This window comes from Kryptolebias marmoratus, linkage group LG16 (assembly GCF_001649575.2).
Source record: "Kryptolebias marmoratus isolate JLee-2015 linkage group LG16, ASM164957v2, whole genome shotgun sequence".
NCBI classification, from domain to species: domain Eukaryota; kingdom Metazoa; phylum Chordata; class Actinopteri; order Cyprinodontiformes; family Rivulidae; genus Kryptolebias; species Kryptolebias marmoratus.
Window position 1 is genome coordinate 1,110,224 of NC_051445.1, and position 18,162 is coordinate 1,128,385.

Here is an 18,162-nt window from a genome sequence, read left to right on the forward strand (position 1 = left end):
GAAAGAGTCAGACTTCAGCCCTCCTCAACAGAATTTGCAATCAGTTTTACTTTTGTCTCCGTCGTTTGCTTTAAAATCCACATCTTCTGTTTTCTTCTTCTTCTGGTTATTGGTGGTCAGCAAACAACTGTATGGTGCCATTTTGAAACCTTAACTAAGTTTTAAATCCAGGACCTCCTCACCGTGAGGCGATGTGTTAATCACTGAGCTGCAGGCTCATGTGTTTAATCATCAGAAGATATTTTAGAGCAGTGGTGTCCAGTCCTGGTCCTGGAGGGCCGTGGTCCTGCAGGTTTTAGATGTTTCTCTGCTTTGACACACCTGATTGAATAACAGGCTTCTGCAGAACTTTCAGACCTGCTGAAGAGCAGAGAAATGACTAAAACCTGCAGGATGGAGGCCCTCCAGGACCAGGATTGGACCCTGCTGTTTTAGATCACTTTGGAAAACAGGCAGAAGGCTTTTTTTGTAGATTAATAAAAGGTGGTGGCACGGCTAATAAACAGAGAAACCCTCTAATGAGACGGGACAGTTTGATGAACTGTGTTTCTGTCATGAAACTGTTAAAGCAGAGCAGAGAGAAAAGACAGCAGACTCACATCAGAACTTTTGTTTTTGTCATGGAGGGTTCAGACCATCCATCCATCTTCTCCTGCTCATCCGTGATCAGACCATGGAGGTCTGACCTCCCTCACCAGCTCCTCCTGGGGATCCCACGGCGTTCCCAAACCGGCGAGGAGATCGAATCCCTCCAGCTACTTCGCGGTCTCCTCCTGGTTCAAACCATTCCTCCTTTTATTATCTGTGATCATATCTTTAAAAACAAACAAACAAACACTGTATAACATAAAATATTCACCTGAAAGTTTGTCTTAGTTTCTTTAAAGTTCGAGATGACCCTTTAAACAGGACGTACAGCAGCAGCTTACAGAATTAATTATCAGTTATTAATGTTTTTATCAGATTCATTTGACAGCTGGGATATCTTAAATGTTGTTGTTTAGTGTCAGTTTTTGTTTGGTTTATTATTTTTTTTAGTACCAGTCCTTGCACGTGTCATTCTTCCTCTTTAGACAAAACACCACATGTTCAGCATTGTTTGTTTTTATGAATATTTATACTTTTTAAAATCTTTTTCCTTTTTCTGCTTCTGTGTTAGCACCCTAACTTCTGTTCCCTCTGGTGATGTAACTGTAATATTTATCATATCTTCCTCTGCAGGTTCAGGGGGGTGTTTGTACATTTTCATCTTTTTATTTTTAAATGTATTAAATATATTAAAATGTTTCACCGTGTTCATCGAAGGAAGGCATCCTCTGAGTGGTTTCATGGTTTTAAGGTTCTTAGTGTTTGTTTTTATATTTCAGTCACCTTGTTTTTCAGTAGTTACCTTCCTGATTTCTGTCAATGTTTTCAGTTTATTTAATATTCCTGGTCACAAACCAGCTGTTAATTTATAATCACCTCAGCTGTCCCCATTTATTTATTTGTCCTCCAGAGTTTATTTCATTATAAAATCCTGTTTTCTTTTGGCTTTCAGGGACCTAATTTACAAACTGAAGGTGTGAATGTTGAACATTTAGATCAGTTTGTGGATATATTTAAGTTTAAACTGGATGAAATGTGATTTATTAAACATCCAGGTGTTTTTATTTTTTAAATAAATATGTTTAAATGTCAAGATTTAATTCAGTTCCTGTTTTTAAATTAAAGTTTCTTCCTGTATGTAAGTTAGGAGGAAGAGGAAACTTGTTTGTTCTTCATATATGGGATCTATTGTTCTGTCTCGCCTTAAAGGAGCTGCAGCAGGTTCAGGTGTTTCAGTCCTCAGGTAAGGAAACATGTACGCAGACGTCGACGCTCCGGTGGTTTACGAGAACGGACACAGAGAAGGTAGGAGACGCCTGCTTTCAGTTTTACCAAAGAAACAAATAAAAGCTAAAATAATAATTCAGTCATGAGTTATAAAAAGTAGCTTCTGGACTTTAATTAAGATGAATGTGGGACCAGAGATGAGTTTCGTTGAGACTTTGTAAATAAACTGAATTAAATTAATATATGTGATAGATTATAATCATAATTCTTTTGTGGAACAGGAAGGTTTTTATTAATGGCACAGCATTACTTATTAATTACTTAATGATCATATTATAACTTACATCAGACCAAGATCAAATATTTCTCAACATTTTCTTTCCCCAAATTTTTATTATTATTCTTATTGTTATCCAGATCAAATCAACACAATAACTTTTCTTTAAGATTAGAATTCAGAAGCTCAAATTAATCTGAATATATAAAAATAAAAAATATCAATAAAAATATTTCTGAATAACTATAAACAAACAAAAAGGTTGACAAAATGTTTACTTATGTCAAGTTTGACTGTAATTTCTTTATTTTTGCAAATTAATTTAGCTTAATTGTATTTTAATCTAAAGGAACAATTACTTTTATGAAAGAACAATTATTTTATTATTATTATTATTAATTTTATTTAACCAGGTAAACCCCGTTGAGATCAAGATCTCATTTTCAAGAGGGACCTGGATAAACAATCTAATGTCCACTAATTTCTGAACTGCATTTCAACACAAACAGACCTTTTCTGCTATTTTGTAAAGATTTTACTGAGTTTTGGTTGTTTTTCATTGTTTTAACATCTGTTGGGGATTAAATGATTAAATGTTCTGTTATCCTCTGATATGTTATAAATGAAAAGGTTGTAGTTTATATTATAATGTGGCAAAAAAAAACAAAAACTCCTACAGTCTCCAGATAACTGTTAATGAAGGAAGTTTTTATTTCACTCTGTTGTTGTTTATTTCATTCAGAAGGAAACCAGGAACCAAAGTCCAGCCCTGGAGTCTGACCTGAAGAACCTGCAGCAAACACACAAAGTACGTTAGAAATATCTAATAATAATAATAACGATGAAAAAACATCTTGTTTTTATTTTAATCTTCTTTCTTTCCAAGCAGATGATGAAGCAGCAGGACACTCTCACCTCGCTCTGGTGACGGTGTGTTTGGGGATATTTTGTGTCCTTGTGGTGGCGAGAGTCGTTGTTGTCAATCGGAGTGAGTCTTTATCTGAACTTTATTCAATTCTTCTCGGTCTAATCAAGCTTTTCTGGCAGACTCTGGATCAGTGGTTCCCAGACATTTTAGCTTCAGACCCACAAAAAGATCATGGTTAACGCTCTGTGACTCATCCATTTATACTCTAACCCACATTAGGGTCCTGACTCAGATTTTAAGAACCCGTCACGGTGAGAGGAAGTAAGATTCAGGATTGCAGACTCATAACTATGGGGCGCCGTTTGTAAACAAACTTGTGCTCAAAATTCATGCCTAAATTTTGTCACATTTAGCTTCAAACACTGTTTAAAAATGTAGTGTGGATTTTCTGATGTCACCTTTTACAACATTTAGCTAGTTACATGTAATTGTTACAGCTACATGCTAAATATAAATCATCTAAATCCTAAATGTTATATCTTAATGTTATATGTTAGCTGTCAGCTGGCGAGCGTTTCACGTTCGGTACACCAGGGGAGAACGCCTGACTCCTGGCACATTGTTATAAAAACTCCCGCTAGCTTTTCCAATGAGTGGAAGATAAATAATATCTAACTGTAAAATGTTTAGTTTACTAAAGTATTTCAGGAAACTTCAGCCTAGTGTCAAGCTTTTATTTTGGTACTTCCTTTTTCAGGCATTAAAAATTTGCATATTAGCTAAATATTTAGATTTAACATATAACATTTAGATATAACATTTAGGATTTAGATGATTTAGATTTATATTTAGCATGTAGCTGTAACAATTGAAACTTTATTAAAAAAATAAAAAAGGCTGAAAACACAAGAGTCATAAAGTACAAAAATAAACAAGATAAAGGGGACAGAACCACTGCTTTAGAGTCTGAAAACATATTTGATATCAGACTTTAGTTTCCTGCACTGATTGGTTTTATCATCCCTCGTTGGGCATTCAGTCAGAGTCCACTGCTGAAGAAAATCTCTTACAAGTGGCTCCAAACCAGCAGCTAACTACTTCCAACAGAAAACAAACTGATGCAGGATGATGCTTGTGTGATTAGAAAAGATAAACTCATTTTCTGCTTATCCTTCTTGTGTGTCGTGTCATTTTATTCACAGTCCATGTGGAAATGAAGGAACAGGAAGTGAGCCTCAGACAAACTGAAAATCTCAGTCAGATGCTGGAACTAATCTTCACAACATTTTGCACTTTCCCATTGGAAGAATACTGCTCTGACAAGAGTAAGTACCTGACAGAAAATGTGAACTGCTGGAACAAAAAACACAAAAACCCGACTTTCAATATGACAGCTGGTGCCCAGCTTCAATGCAAGAAATCATGTGGCAAAAACAGGAAAAAGGTTTGGACTCTGCAGGACTTCCCTTAACGGCACCAGGTATCGTTTGGAGCAAAAGGTTCTTCGTCAGCCAGTGGAGCCAAACGTGCAGTTCCTGTTTTTAAAACATGATTTCCAGCACACAAAGATGGCCTCATAATTAAGAAACTGGAGCTTAATGTCTTTAAACTGGACTGAGTTGGAGCCATTTTGGCAGCTAATTGAACTGAGTTTGTTCCAAAAGTTAATCAGTTGTAGGTGGACATCCAGTTATTATTTCCTGAAAGTTTCCTTGGAATCTGGTTCATGAGTTATTCTGGAAGCAGAACACACACAGACCTTTCTGAGCTAAACTAACCAACCTAAACTGTTTTATTGATGTTAAAGTTTTCAGTTCTTACTGCTTCTTGTCTTCAGCGTGCCGGCCGTGTCGGAACGATTGGATCCTGTTCCAGGGAAAGTGTTACTTGTTTGCCCACTCATATTTTAGAGAATGGGAAAACAGCCGGAGCAACTGCCAAAAGAAACAATCTGATCTGGTTGTTATTGATAACCTGCAGGAACTGGTGAGTTATAACACCAAATTTAAATACTTTACAACATAGATTTTTAAAAAAAGTGATGAATGTTGTTGTGTGACAGGAGTTCATCCAAGATCACATAAGGTACGCATATGGACAGGGATACTGGTTGGGAATACATGATAGTGACTCCTGGTTCCGATCGGAAATACGCACCTATGTCAGCAATGTTACTTGGTAAGATTTCTGTTTTGTATTTGCTCTCATCCTCAAGAGTTTTAGGCATGGAAATCTGTTTTTTTAATTATAATACTTTAAAACGTTAAGTTTGAAATGGAAATGATCAGCCAGGATGGCTGCTAACTTTTATTTTTGTGAATTTTTCACGTTTAACTGCTCCTCTGTGAGAATGTGTTTCTAATGTTTGTGTTATATTTTGTATTTAAAGGTACCCAAGACATTCAGCTTATTATGGGCGAATCTTTCATCAGAGTGATTCCAACCAAACATATGAAACAACTCCTTATGCCAAATGGATCTGTGAGGAGAAAGCTCTGATAAAGTCCAACTGATCAACACCAAGTTTCTATTCTTCTATTTTTGTTCAAAGTAAATCAGATTTGTATATTAATGATTGTTTAAAGCAGCATTTAAAGAAAAGATTATGGAATGAAATTCAAATTTCTTTTGCCTTCTGTAACTTTTTTTTTTTGAGATATTGAGTTCCATAAACTCTGAAACTTGAAAACATTTTGTTTTTCTTTCTGCACATAAATCTGATAATTCATTGTTCTTATGTACGGTTTGAGCTCATTTCAGTCAAAGACCTGTAAGCGCTCAGAGAATATGTTGGGAATGACTCTCAGACACGACCACAGCAGATTTCACCTCAGAATCTGAGTCGGCGCCATTTCTCTGCTGCCTGACGTTGAGTCGTGGCAGCCATCTTGAATTGGCTTGATTCTCCTTGCAGATGGTTATTTAAAGATTAATTTCAATCCATCCAGTGGTCTGAGAGATATTCTGGTGACACACACACACAGGCACTAACATCATCAACCCCTTCACCTTCAGCAGCGGGCGATCATGTTTCTCAGCTCGCTGATTCTCCTCCACAAGCAGGAATCCAGAGGAAATAAACGTTTTATTTTACACTAAATTTATTTATCCCAACAGATTCTTTGAGCTAATTTCCCTGAACTGTTGATCCAAAGTTCTGGTTCTTCTCTCTGAGCCTCTTCAGATGTTCTGGCTCCTTTTATTGGATGATTTATTGTTTCCTTCCTCCAATCAAAGATTATTCGAAGCAATAATTTGTTGTAAAATTTTATCATGTTTCAAAAAATGTCCAATGAAGAATTTAACAAAGCAAAAATCAGAAATATATGGTTTGCAGCTTGAAACGTTTTATTTGCAAAGAGTAAACTTTAACTGTACTTCCATGTTTGATTTTTAAAACTGATTCATTAAAAGGCTTTAAAAAAACATTTCGTCTTATTTCTTAAAACATGAGCAACACTTTCCTGAAATGATCCTTTCTTGTCTAGAATCAGCAGAAAAAAAGGAGACAGATTCATCTTTGCAGGTTTATTGTTGGCTAAAGTTAAAAATCTGATTTCTTTATAAAAACAGGGACAGTATCAGGTTACCCCACACATCTGAATGTTCAGAGTCGTGATCTCGTTCATCTGAAGTGAAATATTTTCTCAGCAGAGAAAACTTTAAAAACATTTCATGTAGATTAAAAATCTTTGGATTTCTTTTTCCTCTTTGGTGGAAACACTTCGTCACTTTTCTCTGCCAAGAGTTTGTCTTTTTTACTTTTCTTTCTTTTCTGTTTCTCCATCGTCATGGTAACCTCTGCTTCCTCCGGTGTTCTGTCATCTGATTGGACGGATTCTCTCTCTTTACTCTTGTCTTCTTCTGATGTTTTAAAGTCATTTTTGGATGATTTCTTTTTCTTCTTCAGTCTGGAGTCAGAGTTCAGCTCCTCTGCAGCTCCTCCTTCGTCTCTGTCCTGCTTCGTGATGTTTGTCCTCCTTTCACAGCTTCCGTCTCCCTCCGGTTTATCTTTCTTCTTTTTATTTTTCTTCTTTGGTTGAACCTCTGCTTCTGGACTCTCACACACCTCCTCCTCGTTCGGCTCCTTAAATCTCTCTGTGGATTTCTTCTTTTTCTTCTTTTCTCTGCGACGCTCCTCCGTCGGCTCCGATCGGCCCGTCGGAGGACAAACCGATGAAGGTCGACTCGGTCGGCTCTTCTTCCCGTACGTGGCCATGAACTCAGCCTCCTGCTGCTCCAGCCTGGCTAACTTGGCGCTCATGGTCAGTCCGTGCCTCGCTCCCCTGAAATGAGGCAAACATTCAGCCCGGCTGCTGAGCAGCTTTATTTATTCACCTCTTTGGAGGCTCTTCATGTGGAACCTGATCCACATCAGTTTCAGGAATCACATGGACTTACTTGTGAGCCGTTCGTCCTCCACAGGCCTTCATCAGATCGGAGTCGGAGAGCCTGTCGGGAACCAAAGAATGACTTTCTGTTAAACATGGAAAACATGAAGCCAAAGCTTCACGTTACTGATGATAACCCCCCTGTCACCATGTTTGGTCTCTGCATTCCTAATAAACACCTGAAGGCCTCACCAAGACCTTCCAGAGACCAGGGGGGTCACTATCCAGAGTTAAAACTGTTTTTCATGGAAGTGGGAAGCTTTTATCAGCAAAATTACATGAAAAGTTGCTGGACTTGAAAGTATTTTCCCCCCATTCAAAGAATAAAAATAAAAAAAAAAAATACTTAAAATCTTTTTAATATTTACGTCACTTATAAATGATGTAACTTAATTTGTGAAACACAAAATTATAATTACAGTTTTATTGTGCCAAGCATTAAAGTCTTACTTGGTGGTGCTGGAGAGATCCAGTTTCTGCTCCTCTTCCTCATCAGAGCTGCTGCTGCTGCTGTCTGAATCAGACTTGGGTTCTGGCTGCTCCTGACCCGACAGCAGTGTGGCCGACTTAAAAACAACAACATGTCACCCACATCACAACACAAAGTTACTGATTTAAACGTTTTAACTGAGTTCTGAAACAAACTTCTGCTGTTACTGATTCTGATCTGAAGCTCCAAAGATGAAACTGTTGCTTCTAATTTATCCAAGTTTGTGTTCAGCTTCAGCTAAGATGAGCTGACACTAAAAACTGATTCTTATTACAATTAAATGGAAAATTCACCCAAATCTTTGTCCTGAAAACTTGCTTTTAGTGAGAAATAAAAAGGAGATTCTTCTGCTGCTTTTTTTGGTGTTAAAGGTCAGTTTTCTCCCAAATCAAACAGAGAGATGATTTATTTTAGCTTCTCTCCACAGACTGAATTATTCTACAAGTCTGATGTGGAAAAACAAACATTACCTTCACAAAACATCCATAGAGTTTGCTTTTAGCCAGCAGAGCTTTCCGTGGTTTTTTATTGGAGATCGTCTCGTCTTCTTCACCTTCTTCTGACGTCTTCTTTAATTTAATTCCATTCTGAAGAAAACAGGAAAAACTCACTGAACTAAAAACTGCTTATATTACACAATAAACCGACTTATTCAAACTTTAACCTTTTCTTTTGTATTTAAAACTCTTTAAAAAGGTAAATAAGTTGATTCTTTCAGCCGTAATGCAGCTGGTGAGTAAATAAAAGATTCAGCTCTTTATCACAGGAAACAGAATCTGTAGAAACAGGAAGTTGACTCCACGAGTTAAAAGTGGACGCACCTGATCGGTCTCCACTTGCAGGCGGGCCGAGGCTTTATTAAAGACGTGATCCCACCAGTGGAAGCTGAACTGCTCTCCTTCTTTATGACCCACCTGAGAGGGAAACGAATTAATCTGGACCTCAGAAATCTCTTCTTCCTGCACAAACAAACGTGCTGAAAGCAGCTCGACTCACTCCTCCTTTGTCACATTTCACTTTGACTTTGATGGCCTCCGATATGCCGTTCTCAGCCCGCCCGAGTCCTTTACCTGCAGAGACGGAGGACAGAGTGAGACACCTGGACCCAGACGGACCCACCAGGACCGCACCTGACAACCAATCATCTCACCGTGTTCCCAGCCGTGACGCAGGAGCTGCTGCTCTGCAAACTTCAAGCCGCGGCTTTTCTCCGGCGCCACCTCCGCCATCTGACCTGTGGACGGGCAGACGACATGAAGACAAAAACAAAAACACCTAATCCTGAAGAAATTAATAAAACTACACCTATTTTATAGATTTAACAAGAAAAAGAGCAACAACACTTCTTCATTATTTGAATTATTAAATGAAGGATGTTTCAAAATAAACTGATCAAAGAGGTAAATTAACAAACCTAAAATTTCACACTAAAGTCAGAATTTAATCTTCTTGTTTTGAGATGCATCAGCGACTAAAACAGTTTATTTTAAACTGTTTGGTTCGTTACTAACCCCACAAACATCTTTAGATAAATTTTACACTAAAGTTGGGTTTTAAGGAGCACAGAATTCCCAGGATTGTTCCAAAGTCCCGATCCGGACAGAATATTTCTGATTTTTGCTCCCAATGATCCAGACTTTTCTGCAGTTTCTCCAGACCTCTGAAAGTTTTCCAGTTTGGCTGCTTTTTTCATTTTGAGTAAACTGTTCAATGAAAAGAGCTTAAATATTTTCAGGGAACTGAACAAAAAGAGGACAAAATCCGCCAACAGTAGTCTCTGAAAGACCTCATTAGTTTCAGCTAATTTGGAGCTTAAATCCTATTTCCTGTCTGTCAAATTGTGTCACACTTAGTATATGTCATATATTTAACTAAAGCAGTAAAATAAAGCAATATAAAAAGAGGAATTACCTTTTTTTTTAACAGAAATACTCAACAATAAAGTGTTTAAAGCTGAGCTACATGACGTGATTTATCCACTTAAGGGCAGAATATATATATTCAGTTTGTTTAAGATTAAAACACTGAAACTTAACAGGAAATAAAAGATTTATCGGATTTAAACTGATCAGTTTTTGGTGACAAACAGCCCGAAGGTTCTTGGTTTTGTTCTTTTAGAAACAACGAGCAGAACTGAACCGTGAAAGAATAAAATCTAAGAGTTAAATATGTTTAATTAAACTAAAAACAAACTCTCATACCTTCTTTGAGACCGTTTTCTGCTCAGTATCAGCTGTAACACATGAGGCTTCTGCCGGCGGAAGGAAACACCGGAAACACCGGAAGCACTTTTCTTCTTCTTCGTTTGCTTAATGTTGGTTCGCTGACAGCGCGTCACCACCACCTGCTGGAAGAAAAGGCGAACTTTTATTCACGGTTTGCTGTTTGTTTTTAACCAACTTTCTTCATCCTTTTTGTTTTAAAGTTGCTACAGAAATAAAACCAACATATTTGATTGTTAGAAACTTTAACTTAACTGCAGTTTAACGAACTGAAAACTAAATCTTAGTTTACAGCATCTCTTTTTAAGAGACGGTTTTATAGCCTTAAACTGTCAGCAGGCGGCAACATTTCACACAAAACTAATATTTACAGTTTTAATGTAGAAACTACAAGTCAAACTAAACAAAAAGGGAGAAATTTTATGGTTTAGACCTAAATATAGATAAAGATTTGACCAAACATCCCAGATCAGTTTAACATCTTCTTTAAAAATACCAAAAACAAACAAATAAAAAATAAAAACCTGCTGTTTGCCAAAGACGTCATGTTTTCAGTACTGTTTGTTTGTTTGTGCACAAATTACTCAAAAAGTAATAAATGAATTTTGATGGCATTTTCAGGAAATGTTGAGGTTTTCACAAAGAACAAATTATTAGATTGTGTTGCTGATTGGGATCAGGATCTGGATCCTACAATGTTTTAATGACCTTATGGCCCAGGAGGAGGTCTGAGCTCCTCAGCATACAGTGATGACATCACATGATGATGTCATCAGTCCCAGTATGACATCACATGATGATGTCATCAGTCCCAGTATGATGGGTCTTGGTGGAGGTTTCTAGTTGTTGATCCTTTAATAAAAATAGCTTTAAGAGACTAAAATAAAACTCATTTTTATGACAATATTTCCAGCTGTTTTTCAATGAGCCTCTAAGGACAGAATAACTGGTGCTGATCTGGATCTGATGGGTCCAGATGAGTCCAGATGAGTCAGGATGAAGAAATAAATGTTAGGAATGTAAGAGACAGCTACATCCAGGACTGCTCAGTGAATGTTTGGACTCTCTGGGTCCTCTGTGGACACCTCCACAGGTTGGAGTCCCCCCNTCCTCCTGCTCCTCATGTTCCTCCTGCTCCTCATCTTCCTCCTGCTCCTCCTGCTCCTCCTGCTCCTCCTGCTCCTCCTGCTCCTCATGCTCCTCCTGCTCCTCATGTTCCTCCTGCTCCTCATGTTCCTCCTGCTCCTCCTGCTCCTCATGTTCCTCCTCCTCCTCTGTGATCTGAATCAGCTAATATATACTCAGCATCACATGTTCACATGTCATAGTTTGTGTGTGTCTGTTTGTGTTGTACTCATTCATTTCTCCTTCTACCTTTCCTCCATCGTTACATCTCCTCCTCCCCCCCTCTTCCTCCTCCTGGTTGGACATTTTACAGACAGGAAACAAACTTGTTTCCTCCTGCTCTGTTTCCGGGCCGTGAGGATGTTTGCTGCTGCAGATCTCCATCCATGAACTGTTTATCTGTGTCAGAAACACCCAGCGTGGAGGAAAACTCATGTCCTGCGCGCACACACACACACACACACACTCAGGTTATCAAAGCTGTCCTGGGAAAGCGAGGCCGGTACGCAGCTGTCAATAACAGAGTCTGTTCAGGACAGACAGATAAGATTTGGTGTCAGACTTTCTAAAATCAACTAAGAAAAATCTTCCAAGAAAGGAGGACTGAAAAAGGCCTCAAACGTTTGCAACACGTCAGTAAATCTGTGAACAAAGTCAGGCGTATAAATAACTGTTTGTTTGGTCCTCTCACTTCCTGTTCTGGTTCTTCAGAATCACAGCCTTTAAAACAGATAAATGGCTTTTATTTTTGCTAAATGTAAGGAACAGTTTAAAAAACAAAGGTATTTTAGGACGAATCAGGTGTGATGATGTGTGAGAAGTCCAGAGAGTTTAAAGGAGCATTTCTACAAAACATGATGAGGCTCAGAAATCAGTTCTTTATTTTTGGAAACGACACCGGTTCTGAGCCTTCTTGGGTCTCAGACATTTTCAAACTGATTAGTTTTCCTTGAACTCTTTGAGATAAATGCTGGCTTCTTTCCTCCAACATGATAAATTGTAAATTTGTATTAAAAAGAATGGAGCTGTGACTTTTTCTCTTTCAGCTCATTTGTTCTCCAGGTGGAAAACAATGAACACACTCCGTCATGAAGTTCTCCAGATGAAAGCAACACTCTGAGGCTGAACCTCCCCTCTGGACCTCCCTCCCTGCCTTTCTCCTCCCCTCTCCTCCCCTCCTGTCACTCAGTGTTTCCAGGTTCTGGATCCACTTCAGGACCCTCCCCCGGTTCCGATGTGCGGCTGGATTTCTCTCTGTAAACTTTCTGAATGTTTCCACGGGACTGAAGACTCTTTAAGTGGGAATCCATCAGAAAAAATCAGCTTTTTTCTCCCAGTTTGAGCCTCGGAAGTCGGTGATGAACTGAAGGATCCCATCGGTTGAAGCTGTGGGTTCCTGGTGGCCGGAGAGGTGAGGTGAGTGAAGAGCAGCAACTTTAAGGTTTCACAAACCAAACTGTGTCTCCTCCAAGTCTGAGCTGTGGGGGGTGTTCGATGGAAAATAGAAGCAAACATTAAACCTCAGCTGCAGGTTTTATTTCAGCTGTTGTGTTTTAGGAGCAGCAGAATGTGGATCTCTGCAGTTTAAAGGTTTATTCTCAGAAAGAAAAAGGAGTTTTGTTTCCTCAACTTCTGCTTCTGATGCTTTCAAGAACATCCTTCTTCTGTGGGCAAAATAGTTCCTTTCTTTTCTTATTTATTAGCAAAATGCTCAGCCGGTTTGTTCGGACTCTGCAGTCTGAGTTTCTTCTGATTAGAAAACAGCTGCAGTGAAATATCTCAAACTGATGCTTTCTTTAAAGAATAATCTCCCTCTGAATGACAGCTGCAGCATTCATCCTGTTCACTTTCTGAAAGAGTGATTCATGGTGAACAAAACCTCATTTTCACACGATGCATGGGCAAAATATGGCTCCAGGGCCAGAAGTGGCTCATGGATAACCTCTGAATGGTCCATGATGGCATCAAATGAAACAACTTCAACTAAGAACAAAGTTCAAATCTGACCGTTTTACATTAAATTAGGCCTTAAGTTTCAGTCCAGGTGGATTAAAGATCCTCACTTTAAAACAAAAACAAACTTTTTCTTTTCTCCTCTGAATATTTCGTCACAGATGTCAGTTCACAGACAGCAGGTCGGAGATCCGGAGGAGACAAAAGAATTATTCTTCCAGTTTAAAACTCGTCTCTTCAGCTGCTTTAAAAACAAATGTCTCTTTTTTAAACTCTGAGAACCTTTGGGATGTTCAGGAGAAACCTTTCTGCATCACTCAGATGTAATAAAACTCATTTGACCTCCAGTAAACACCTCTATCACACAACATTATTGTAAGTTTATTTTTAAACCTCTTCTTTTGAACTTGTTGCTCATGTTTCCCATCTTCTCATTTGTTTTGGCGTCGCCTGCCTCTGCTTTGAAAACCTCTCCAGATTCTATCGAGTTTGAGTCAGAAACGCCGTCCTCCTCTTCTGCCAAGTCTCTTGTATCGATTAATCTCAGAGGAAGTCATCAGGAGTGCGTCTGCTGTTTCCTCCTCTTCTTCTCCTCTCCGCCTCCGTTTGATTCAGATTTGATCCAAGTTTCTGGGGAACGGGGCGACTTCAGGCCGTGAAACGTGGCGGCTCTGTGATGGTGACTCAACTTTCAGAGACATTAAACACGTGAAGACGGAGTGATTTACAGGCAGTAAGATCACAGTTTACAGCTGTTTAATGTAAAACGCTGCTTTGATAAACTGGAGTACGGTTACACGCCTGATCGTGTCCTCAGTTTGGTTTATTCATGTCTTACTTTCCTGAGACTTTTTATTGCTTGCTGCTGTGAAAGTGTGTGATTGTGTTTGTCTGTTAGCAAAATATATCCTGTACCAGTGGATGGGTTTTAATGAAACATTCAGAAAGTAATTCTCAGAGTCAGCTCGATTAAAAATGGCCTCCACCGCTAATCAACCTTAGCTGACACAAAAATGGCTACAACTCAGATATTACAGATATTAGGATAAAATTAGGTTCAAACATGCTAACAGATCACATATTTGTTTTTACACTCTAGAATTTAACAAAAAGAAACTTTAAGCATCAAATTAAATTCAAACCACTGTGAAAAGTTTTTATGGCCACTTGTTGACAAATTGACACATTTAGAGTTACATTTAGAAACTTTGAAATGATTTATGCGAACTGCTTTGGCAACAAAAACCTCATTTTTTTCCCTCTTGGGAGCCATAAAAGCACCGTAAATGACTGGAAATGAAGCTTTGTCTGAGGATGAGCAGCTTTGACAACATTAAAAGTATCTGTGAGGAAGGTGAGATGTGATCAACTGTCAGAGAAAATCTCCAGCTTGGACTCCTGAGCTGAAATCTGCTCTGGCATCCAAACATCGAAAGGAAGTTTTTCTTTCTTTCTTCATCTCCAGTTCTTCCTGAAAGCATCTGCTGGTTTTTTTGTTGACAGAAGTTTAGTTAATAAGTTGGACTCCACAGTGAAAAGTCTTTGTTTTCTTCAGTCTGCTCATATGAGATCCTCATCAGCTCAAACTGGCCTCTCAACAACTGTTTCTGCCATCAGACGGTTTACAGAGTTCCATCATTTTCTGGAGAAGCAACAAAAATCTCGTCTGACAGCTGGAGCTCTGGCTGACCCGCTCTGTGTTTGTCCAGAACAGGGTCTGATTTCAGGCTGGGTATCAGATGTGTTTTGGTTGTAGAAGATGAGGGATAAACGTGAAAAAAAGAGACCAAACCTGGACTTTCCTTCAGTTTACGGTAACGGCACACAGGGTCTGCATGTTGTCTTTTAAAAGCCACAACTTTTCGGACTCGGTTCAGCTCTCATGGCCAAAACCAGCAGAGCCTGAGGTCTTTGTTTGTTTTATCCACCGGACCACAGGCGCCATCCGATCAGCTCACCTGGACAGGTTTGTGTCAGCTCTGACTCGTTCTGCCACATCTTTCACTCCTCCTGTCAGGATCTGAACATCCTGATTGGCTCAAAATCTCTGCTTTTTTCCAAATCTCTGCAACTAATAGCCACGTAAAAAAAAATTACCGAATTCAGTTTCAGTGCATTTCAAAAGAAGTCAATCCTAAAGGTAACATCTGTCTGACTGCTGGGGGGTAATTGTGATCAGCATTCATGAAGAAGTCTCCAAAATGTCTTGACACTTTCTGGGGTTCTCAACATGAATGTTGAAAATTCAGATGACAAATATTTTCTCTGTGTTAATGATTTTGTTTGTTCTGGTTGTTTTAGCGTCGTGTTCATCAGATAAGTGTTCAGGTTTATTTAAATCAATAAACTCCTTTTTTCCTAATTTCCATTCCTTCCCTAATAATCCAAATGATAACCACATTTAGACTTATTGGGGCACTGTAAACATGTCAGATGAGATTTATTTGGTCTTCCTGTGTCTGTGTGTGTTAACGGTGCAGATCCACGCTTGTTTATTCTGACATGAAGTGGAACTCTGGCACCAAACCCACAGTCGACTGACTTTTAAACAGAGTCCAGTCGAAAGCTGCTTTAGGACTTTTATTCAAGCCAGGGGTCAGCGCATCGATGCAATCAGATAAAACTTGATTTATAGCAACTCAGTGTTGGTAACGTTTGGCTTGTTTCATGTTAAAAGTTAGCCGGCTGCAGCCAGGTTAAAGTAGCTCTGATTCAAACGACAGAGAGCTCAGGGAAGAAGAAGAAGAAGAAGAAGAAGAAGAAGAAGAAGAAGAAGGTGACGCTGTTGAATATTTCCACCACAGGCTTATATAAGCCTTTCAACTCCATGTGTTCTGCAGCTTTGCAAATAATTTGGAGCAGATTGGACTGCAGCCCTGCAGCTCGGAGTGGGGGGATGGGGGGGGTTCGGGTCGCTTGTTGCTTTCTCGTTTCTTTGGACTCCAGCTCAAATAATAAAAAAGCTGGGGTCGGGGGGTTTGGGGGCTGCATGTGAAGGAAGCAGCCAATGGGTTGACGGAGTGACCACAGGGTACTTGTACTGTGGTGAGGGTCTTTCCTGGAGCTGCTTGTGTTGGTGGTTGGTGCTCAGGGTGGTGGGCGGAGCAGCAGTGGAGACATTGTTCATTAAGATTTCACTTCTGTCTCACTGTGGTGTCGATGCAGAATGACTGGAACCGAGTGAAACCTGAGAGTCCCGATTACAGCAGAGGGCCCCTCACCCTCCAGGATGGAGACGGTTTGGTTGTTTGGTTTGAAACTCCATCGTGCACGAGCTGAAGACGTTTGTCACTAAATATCCACCTTTTAGCAGATGAGGTGTAAGCTTTGCATGTGGAAAACAAACGGTCTTTATGTCACGCTTGGCTCCGAGTGGACGTGAACTGCAAGAACTCTTGATGTTTTTCTTGAGCCCAAACGCAGATCCACTCCACCAGCTGTTTTAAACTCACACTCGTCCATCTTGCATTTTATGAGAAACTTATTTTCCTTTTTTCCCTCGTTCGTTTTCCAGGCCACTTCTGAAAAACAAACCTCGGCTCAGGAAAGCCACGATGAAAGATTATTGCAGTTTGTCAGCGTCACCATTATTCAGAACAACACGAGCTCTGCTGGAAGACGTTCAGTGTAAACTCAGAGTAATCAGGAGCCAAAAGCCTCTTTTGGAAAATATGGGAGTTGTAGCTTTTAATAGTGTCATTTGAGGAGCTTTGACTCTTTATTAACTCTTTTGTTTACATGTCAGAGGAAATGACTGCTGAGATTCAGACCTGGATGTTCATGCAAGATGTTTCCTCTCAGCTTCCTTTTGTTTGTCCCGGCTTTTATTTCCTTTGTGCTCCGAGTTGAAAGGAAAGGAGAATGGACCTGAGGGACAGTGAGGGGGTTTAATTTAGTGGAAAACCTTTTTAAACCTGCCCCACTGAGGAAATCATAAAAATAGGTGAAGAGATGAGATGATTAGAGACGAGGGATGTTTTCATTTTGTTGAAAACTGTCCTGTGAAGCCCTGTCAGGTTGCAGTCAGCATGAAGATGTCTCCACCACTTTAAATTGTTTGTGTGGCAGCAGCACAGACAGAAATGTCGTGCATGAGGATCATCTGGTTACTCAGGCTGTGTTGTGAGAGCAGCTCAAGAAAAAGCTCAAGAAATGTAAACTTATAGTCTTTTGTTCCAGAGTTTTATCTCACTTCTAGTCAAGGTGTGGCAGTTATTTCCCCCAACAGGAGAAGAACCTCTGAGAGGGTTTATAAAAAGGACTTCTTCCAGCAAATTTCATCTCTGAAGCACTGATAGAATCTTGTCTCGTCTCGTGAGCTGAGTGTGTCGTTACACCCTTACTAGAGACAAATATTAACGAGTCAAAGTTTGTAGTCAATTATAAAGTAATGAGCCACGCATGTTGTCTTCAAAGATTAATAGCTTAGTGTTGACAAGACGTTCGGTGTAGCTTCAGTTTTTTCTGCGTGTTAACAGCAAAACTGCCTGCATGTTTGTTAAATGATCAAATAATCTTCAGTCATGGTTGGAAAACACAGAGAAACTTGGTGTGACTCAAAGAATGACTCAAAGATGACCTGCTGCATTTGTTTGTTGCTTCTGTTTGTCTTCGGCCGTCACGTTACCGGTTCCCCCTTCGCTTGGTTTTGGCTGCATGAGTCTGCAGGAGTCTGCAGGAGGCTGCAGGAGTTTGCAGGAGTCTGCAGGCGTCTGCATGAGGCTGCAGGCGTCTGCAGGAGTCTGCATGAGACTGCAGGAGGCTGCAGGAGTCTGCAGGCGTCTGCAGGAGTCTGCAGGAGGCTGCAGGAGTTTGCAGGAGTCTGCAGGCGTCTGCAGGAGTCTGCATCAGACTGCAGGAGGCTGCAGGAGTCTGCAGGCGTCTGCAGGAGTCTGCAGGAGGCTGCAGGAGTTTGCAGGCGTCTGCATGAGGCTGCAGGCGTCTGCAGGAGTCTGCATGAGACTGCAGGAGGCTGCAGGAGTCTGCAGGCGTCTGCAGGAGGCTGCAGGAGGCTGCAGGAG

The 18,162-nt window shown here is 39.9% G+C and overlaps 3 protein-coding genes across 6 annotated transcripts in view; 2 read left to right on the plus strand and 1 right to left on the minus strand.

Moving 5' to 3' along the window:
- The first annotated feature begins 1,824 nt into the window (after positions 1-1,824).
- On the plus strand, positions 1,825-7,181 carry LOC108248881 (C-type lectin domain family 2 member B-like). Its single transcript, XM_025011031.2, has 7 exons — positions 1,825-1,893; positions 2,835-2,900; positions 2,982-3,080; positions 4,163-4,285; positions 4,798-4,946; positions 5,023-5,138; positions 5,350-7,181. The coding sequence occupies exons 4-7, from the start codon at positions 4,174-4,176 to the stop codon at positions 5,471-5,473; spliced, it is 501 nt and encodes a 166-aa protein (XP_024866799.1). The 5' UTR covers positions 1,825-1,893; positions 2,835-2,900; positions 2,982-3,080; positions 4,163-4,173; the 3' UTR covers positions 5,474-7,181.
- On the minus strand, positions 6,474-10,190 carry gpatch4 (G patch domain containing 4). Of its 2 annotated transcripts, XM_017437922.3 has the most exons (8): positions 10,043-10,190; positions 8,992-9,075; positions 8,838-8,911; positions 8,663-8,755; positions 8,312-8,428; positions 7,802-7,917; positions 7,362-7,412; positions 6,474-7,246 (listed from the first exon to the last, which is right to left on the minus strand). In XM_017437922.3, exons 2-8 carry the CDS (start codon positions 9,068-9,070, stop codon positions 6,643-6,645), a joined length of 1,134 nt encoding a protein of 377 aa, XP_017293411.1. In that variant the 5' UTR covers positions 9,071-9,075; positions 10,043-10,190; the 3' UTR covers positions 6,474-6,642. The 2 variants fall into 2 exon arrangements, with proteins under 2 accessions (XP_017293411.1, XP_037836002.1); XM_037980074.1 differs by lacking the exon at positions 8,838-8,911 and having other exon boundaries at positions 8,663-8,800; positions 8,912-9,075.
- Positions 10,191-12,386: 2,196 nt separating this feature from the next.
- pear1 (platelet endothelial aggregation receptor 1) overlaps positions 12,387-18,162 on the plus strand; it is a 47,068-nt gene continuing 41,292 nt past the window's right edge. The window contains exon 1 of one of the 3 annotated variants that reach the window (XM_017437938.3): positions 12,387-12,604. Coding sequence is in view for 1 of the 3 variants with exons in the window: in XM_037980463.1 (XP_037836391.1) it covers positions 14,977-15,107 (131 nt within the window). In the remaining 2 variants the exon portion in view is untranslated. Of the gene's footprint in view, positions 12,605-14,970; positions 15,108-18,162 lie in introns of those variants that run through there. The other 2 variants (XM_037980464.1, XM_037980463.1) reach the window with 2 other exon arrangements.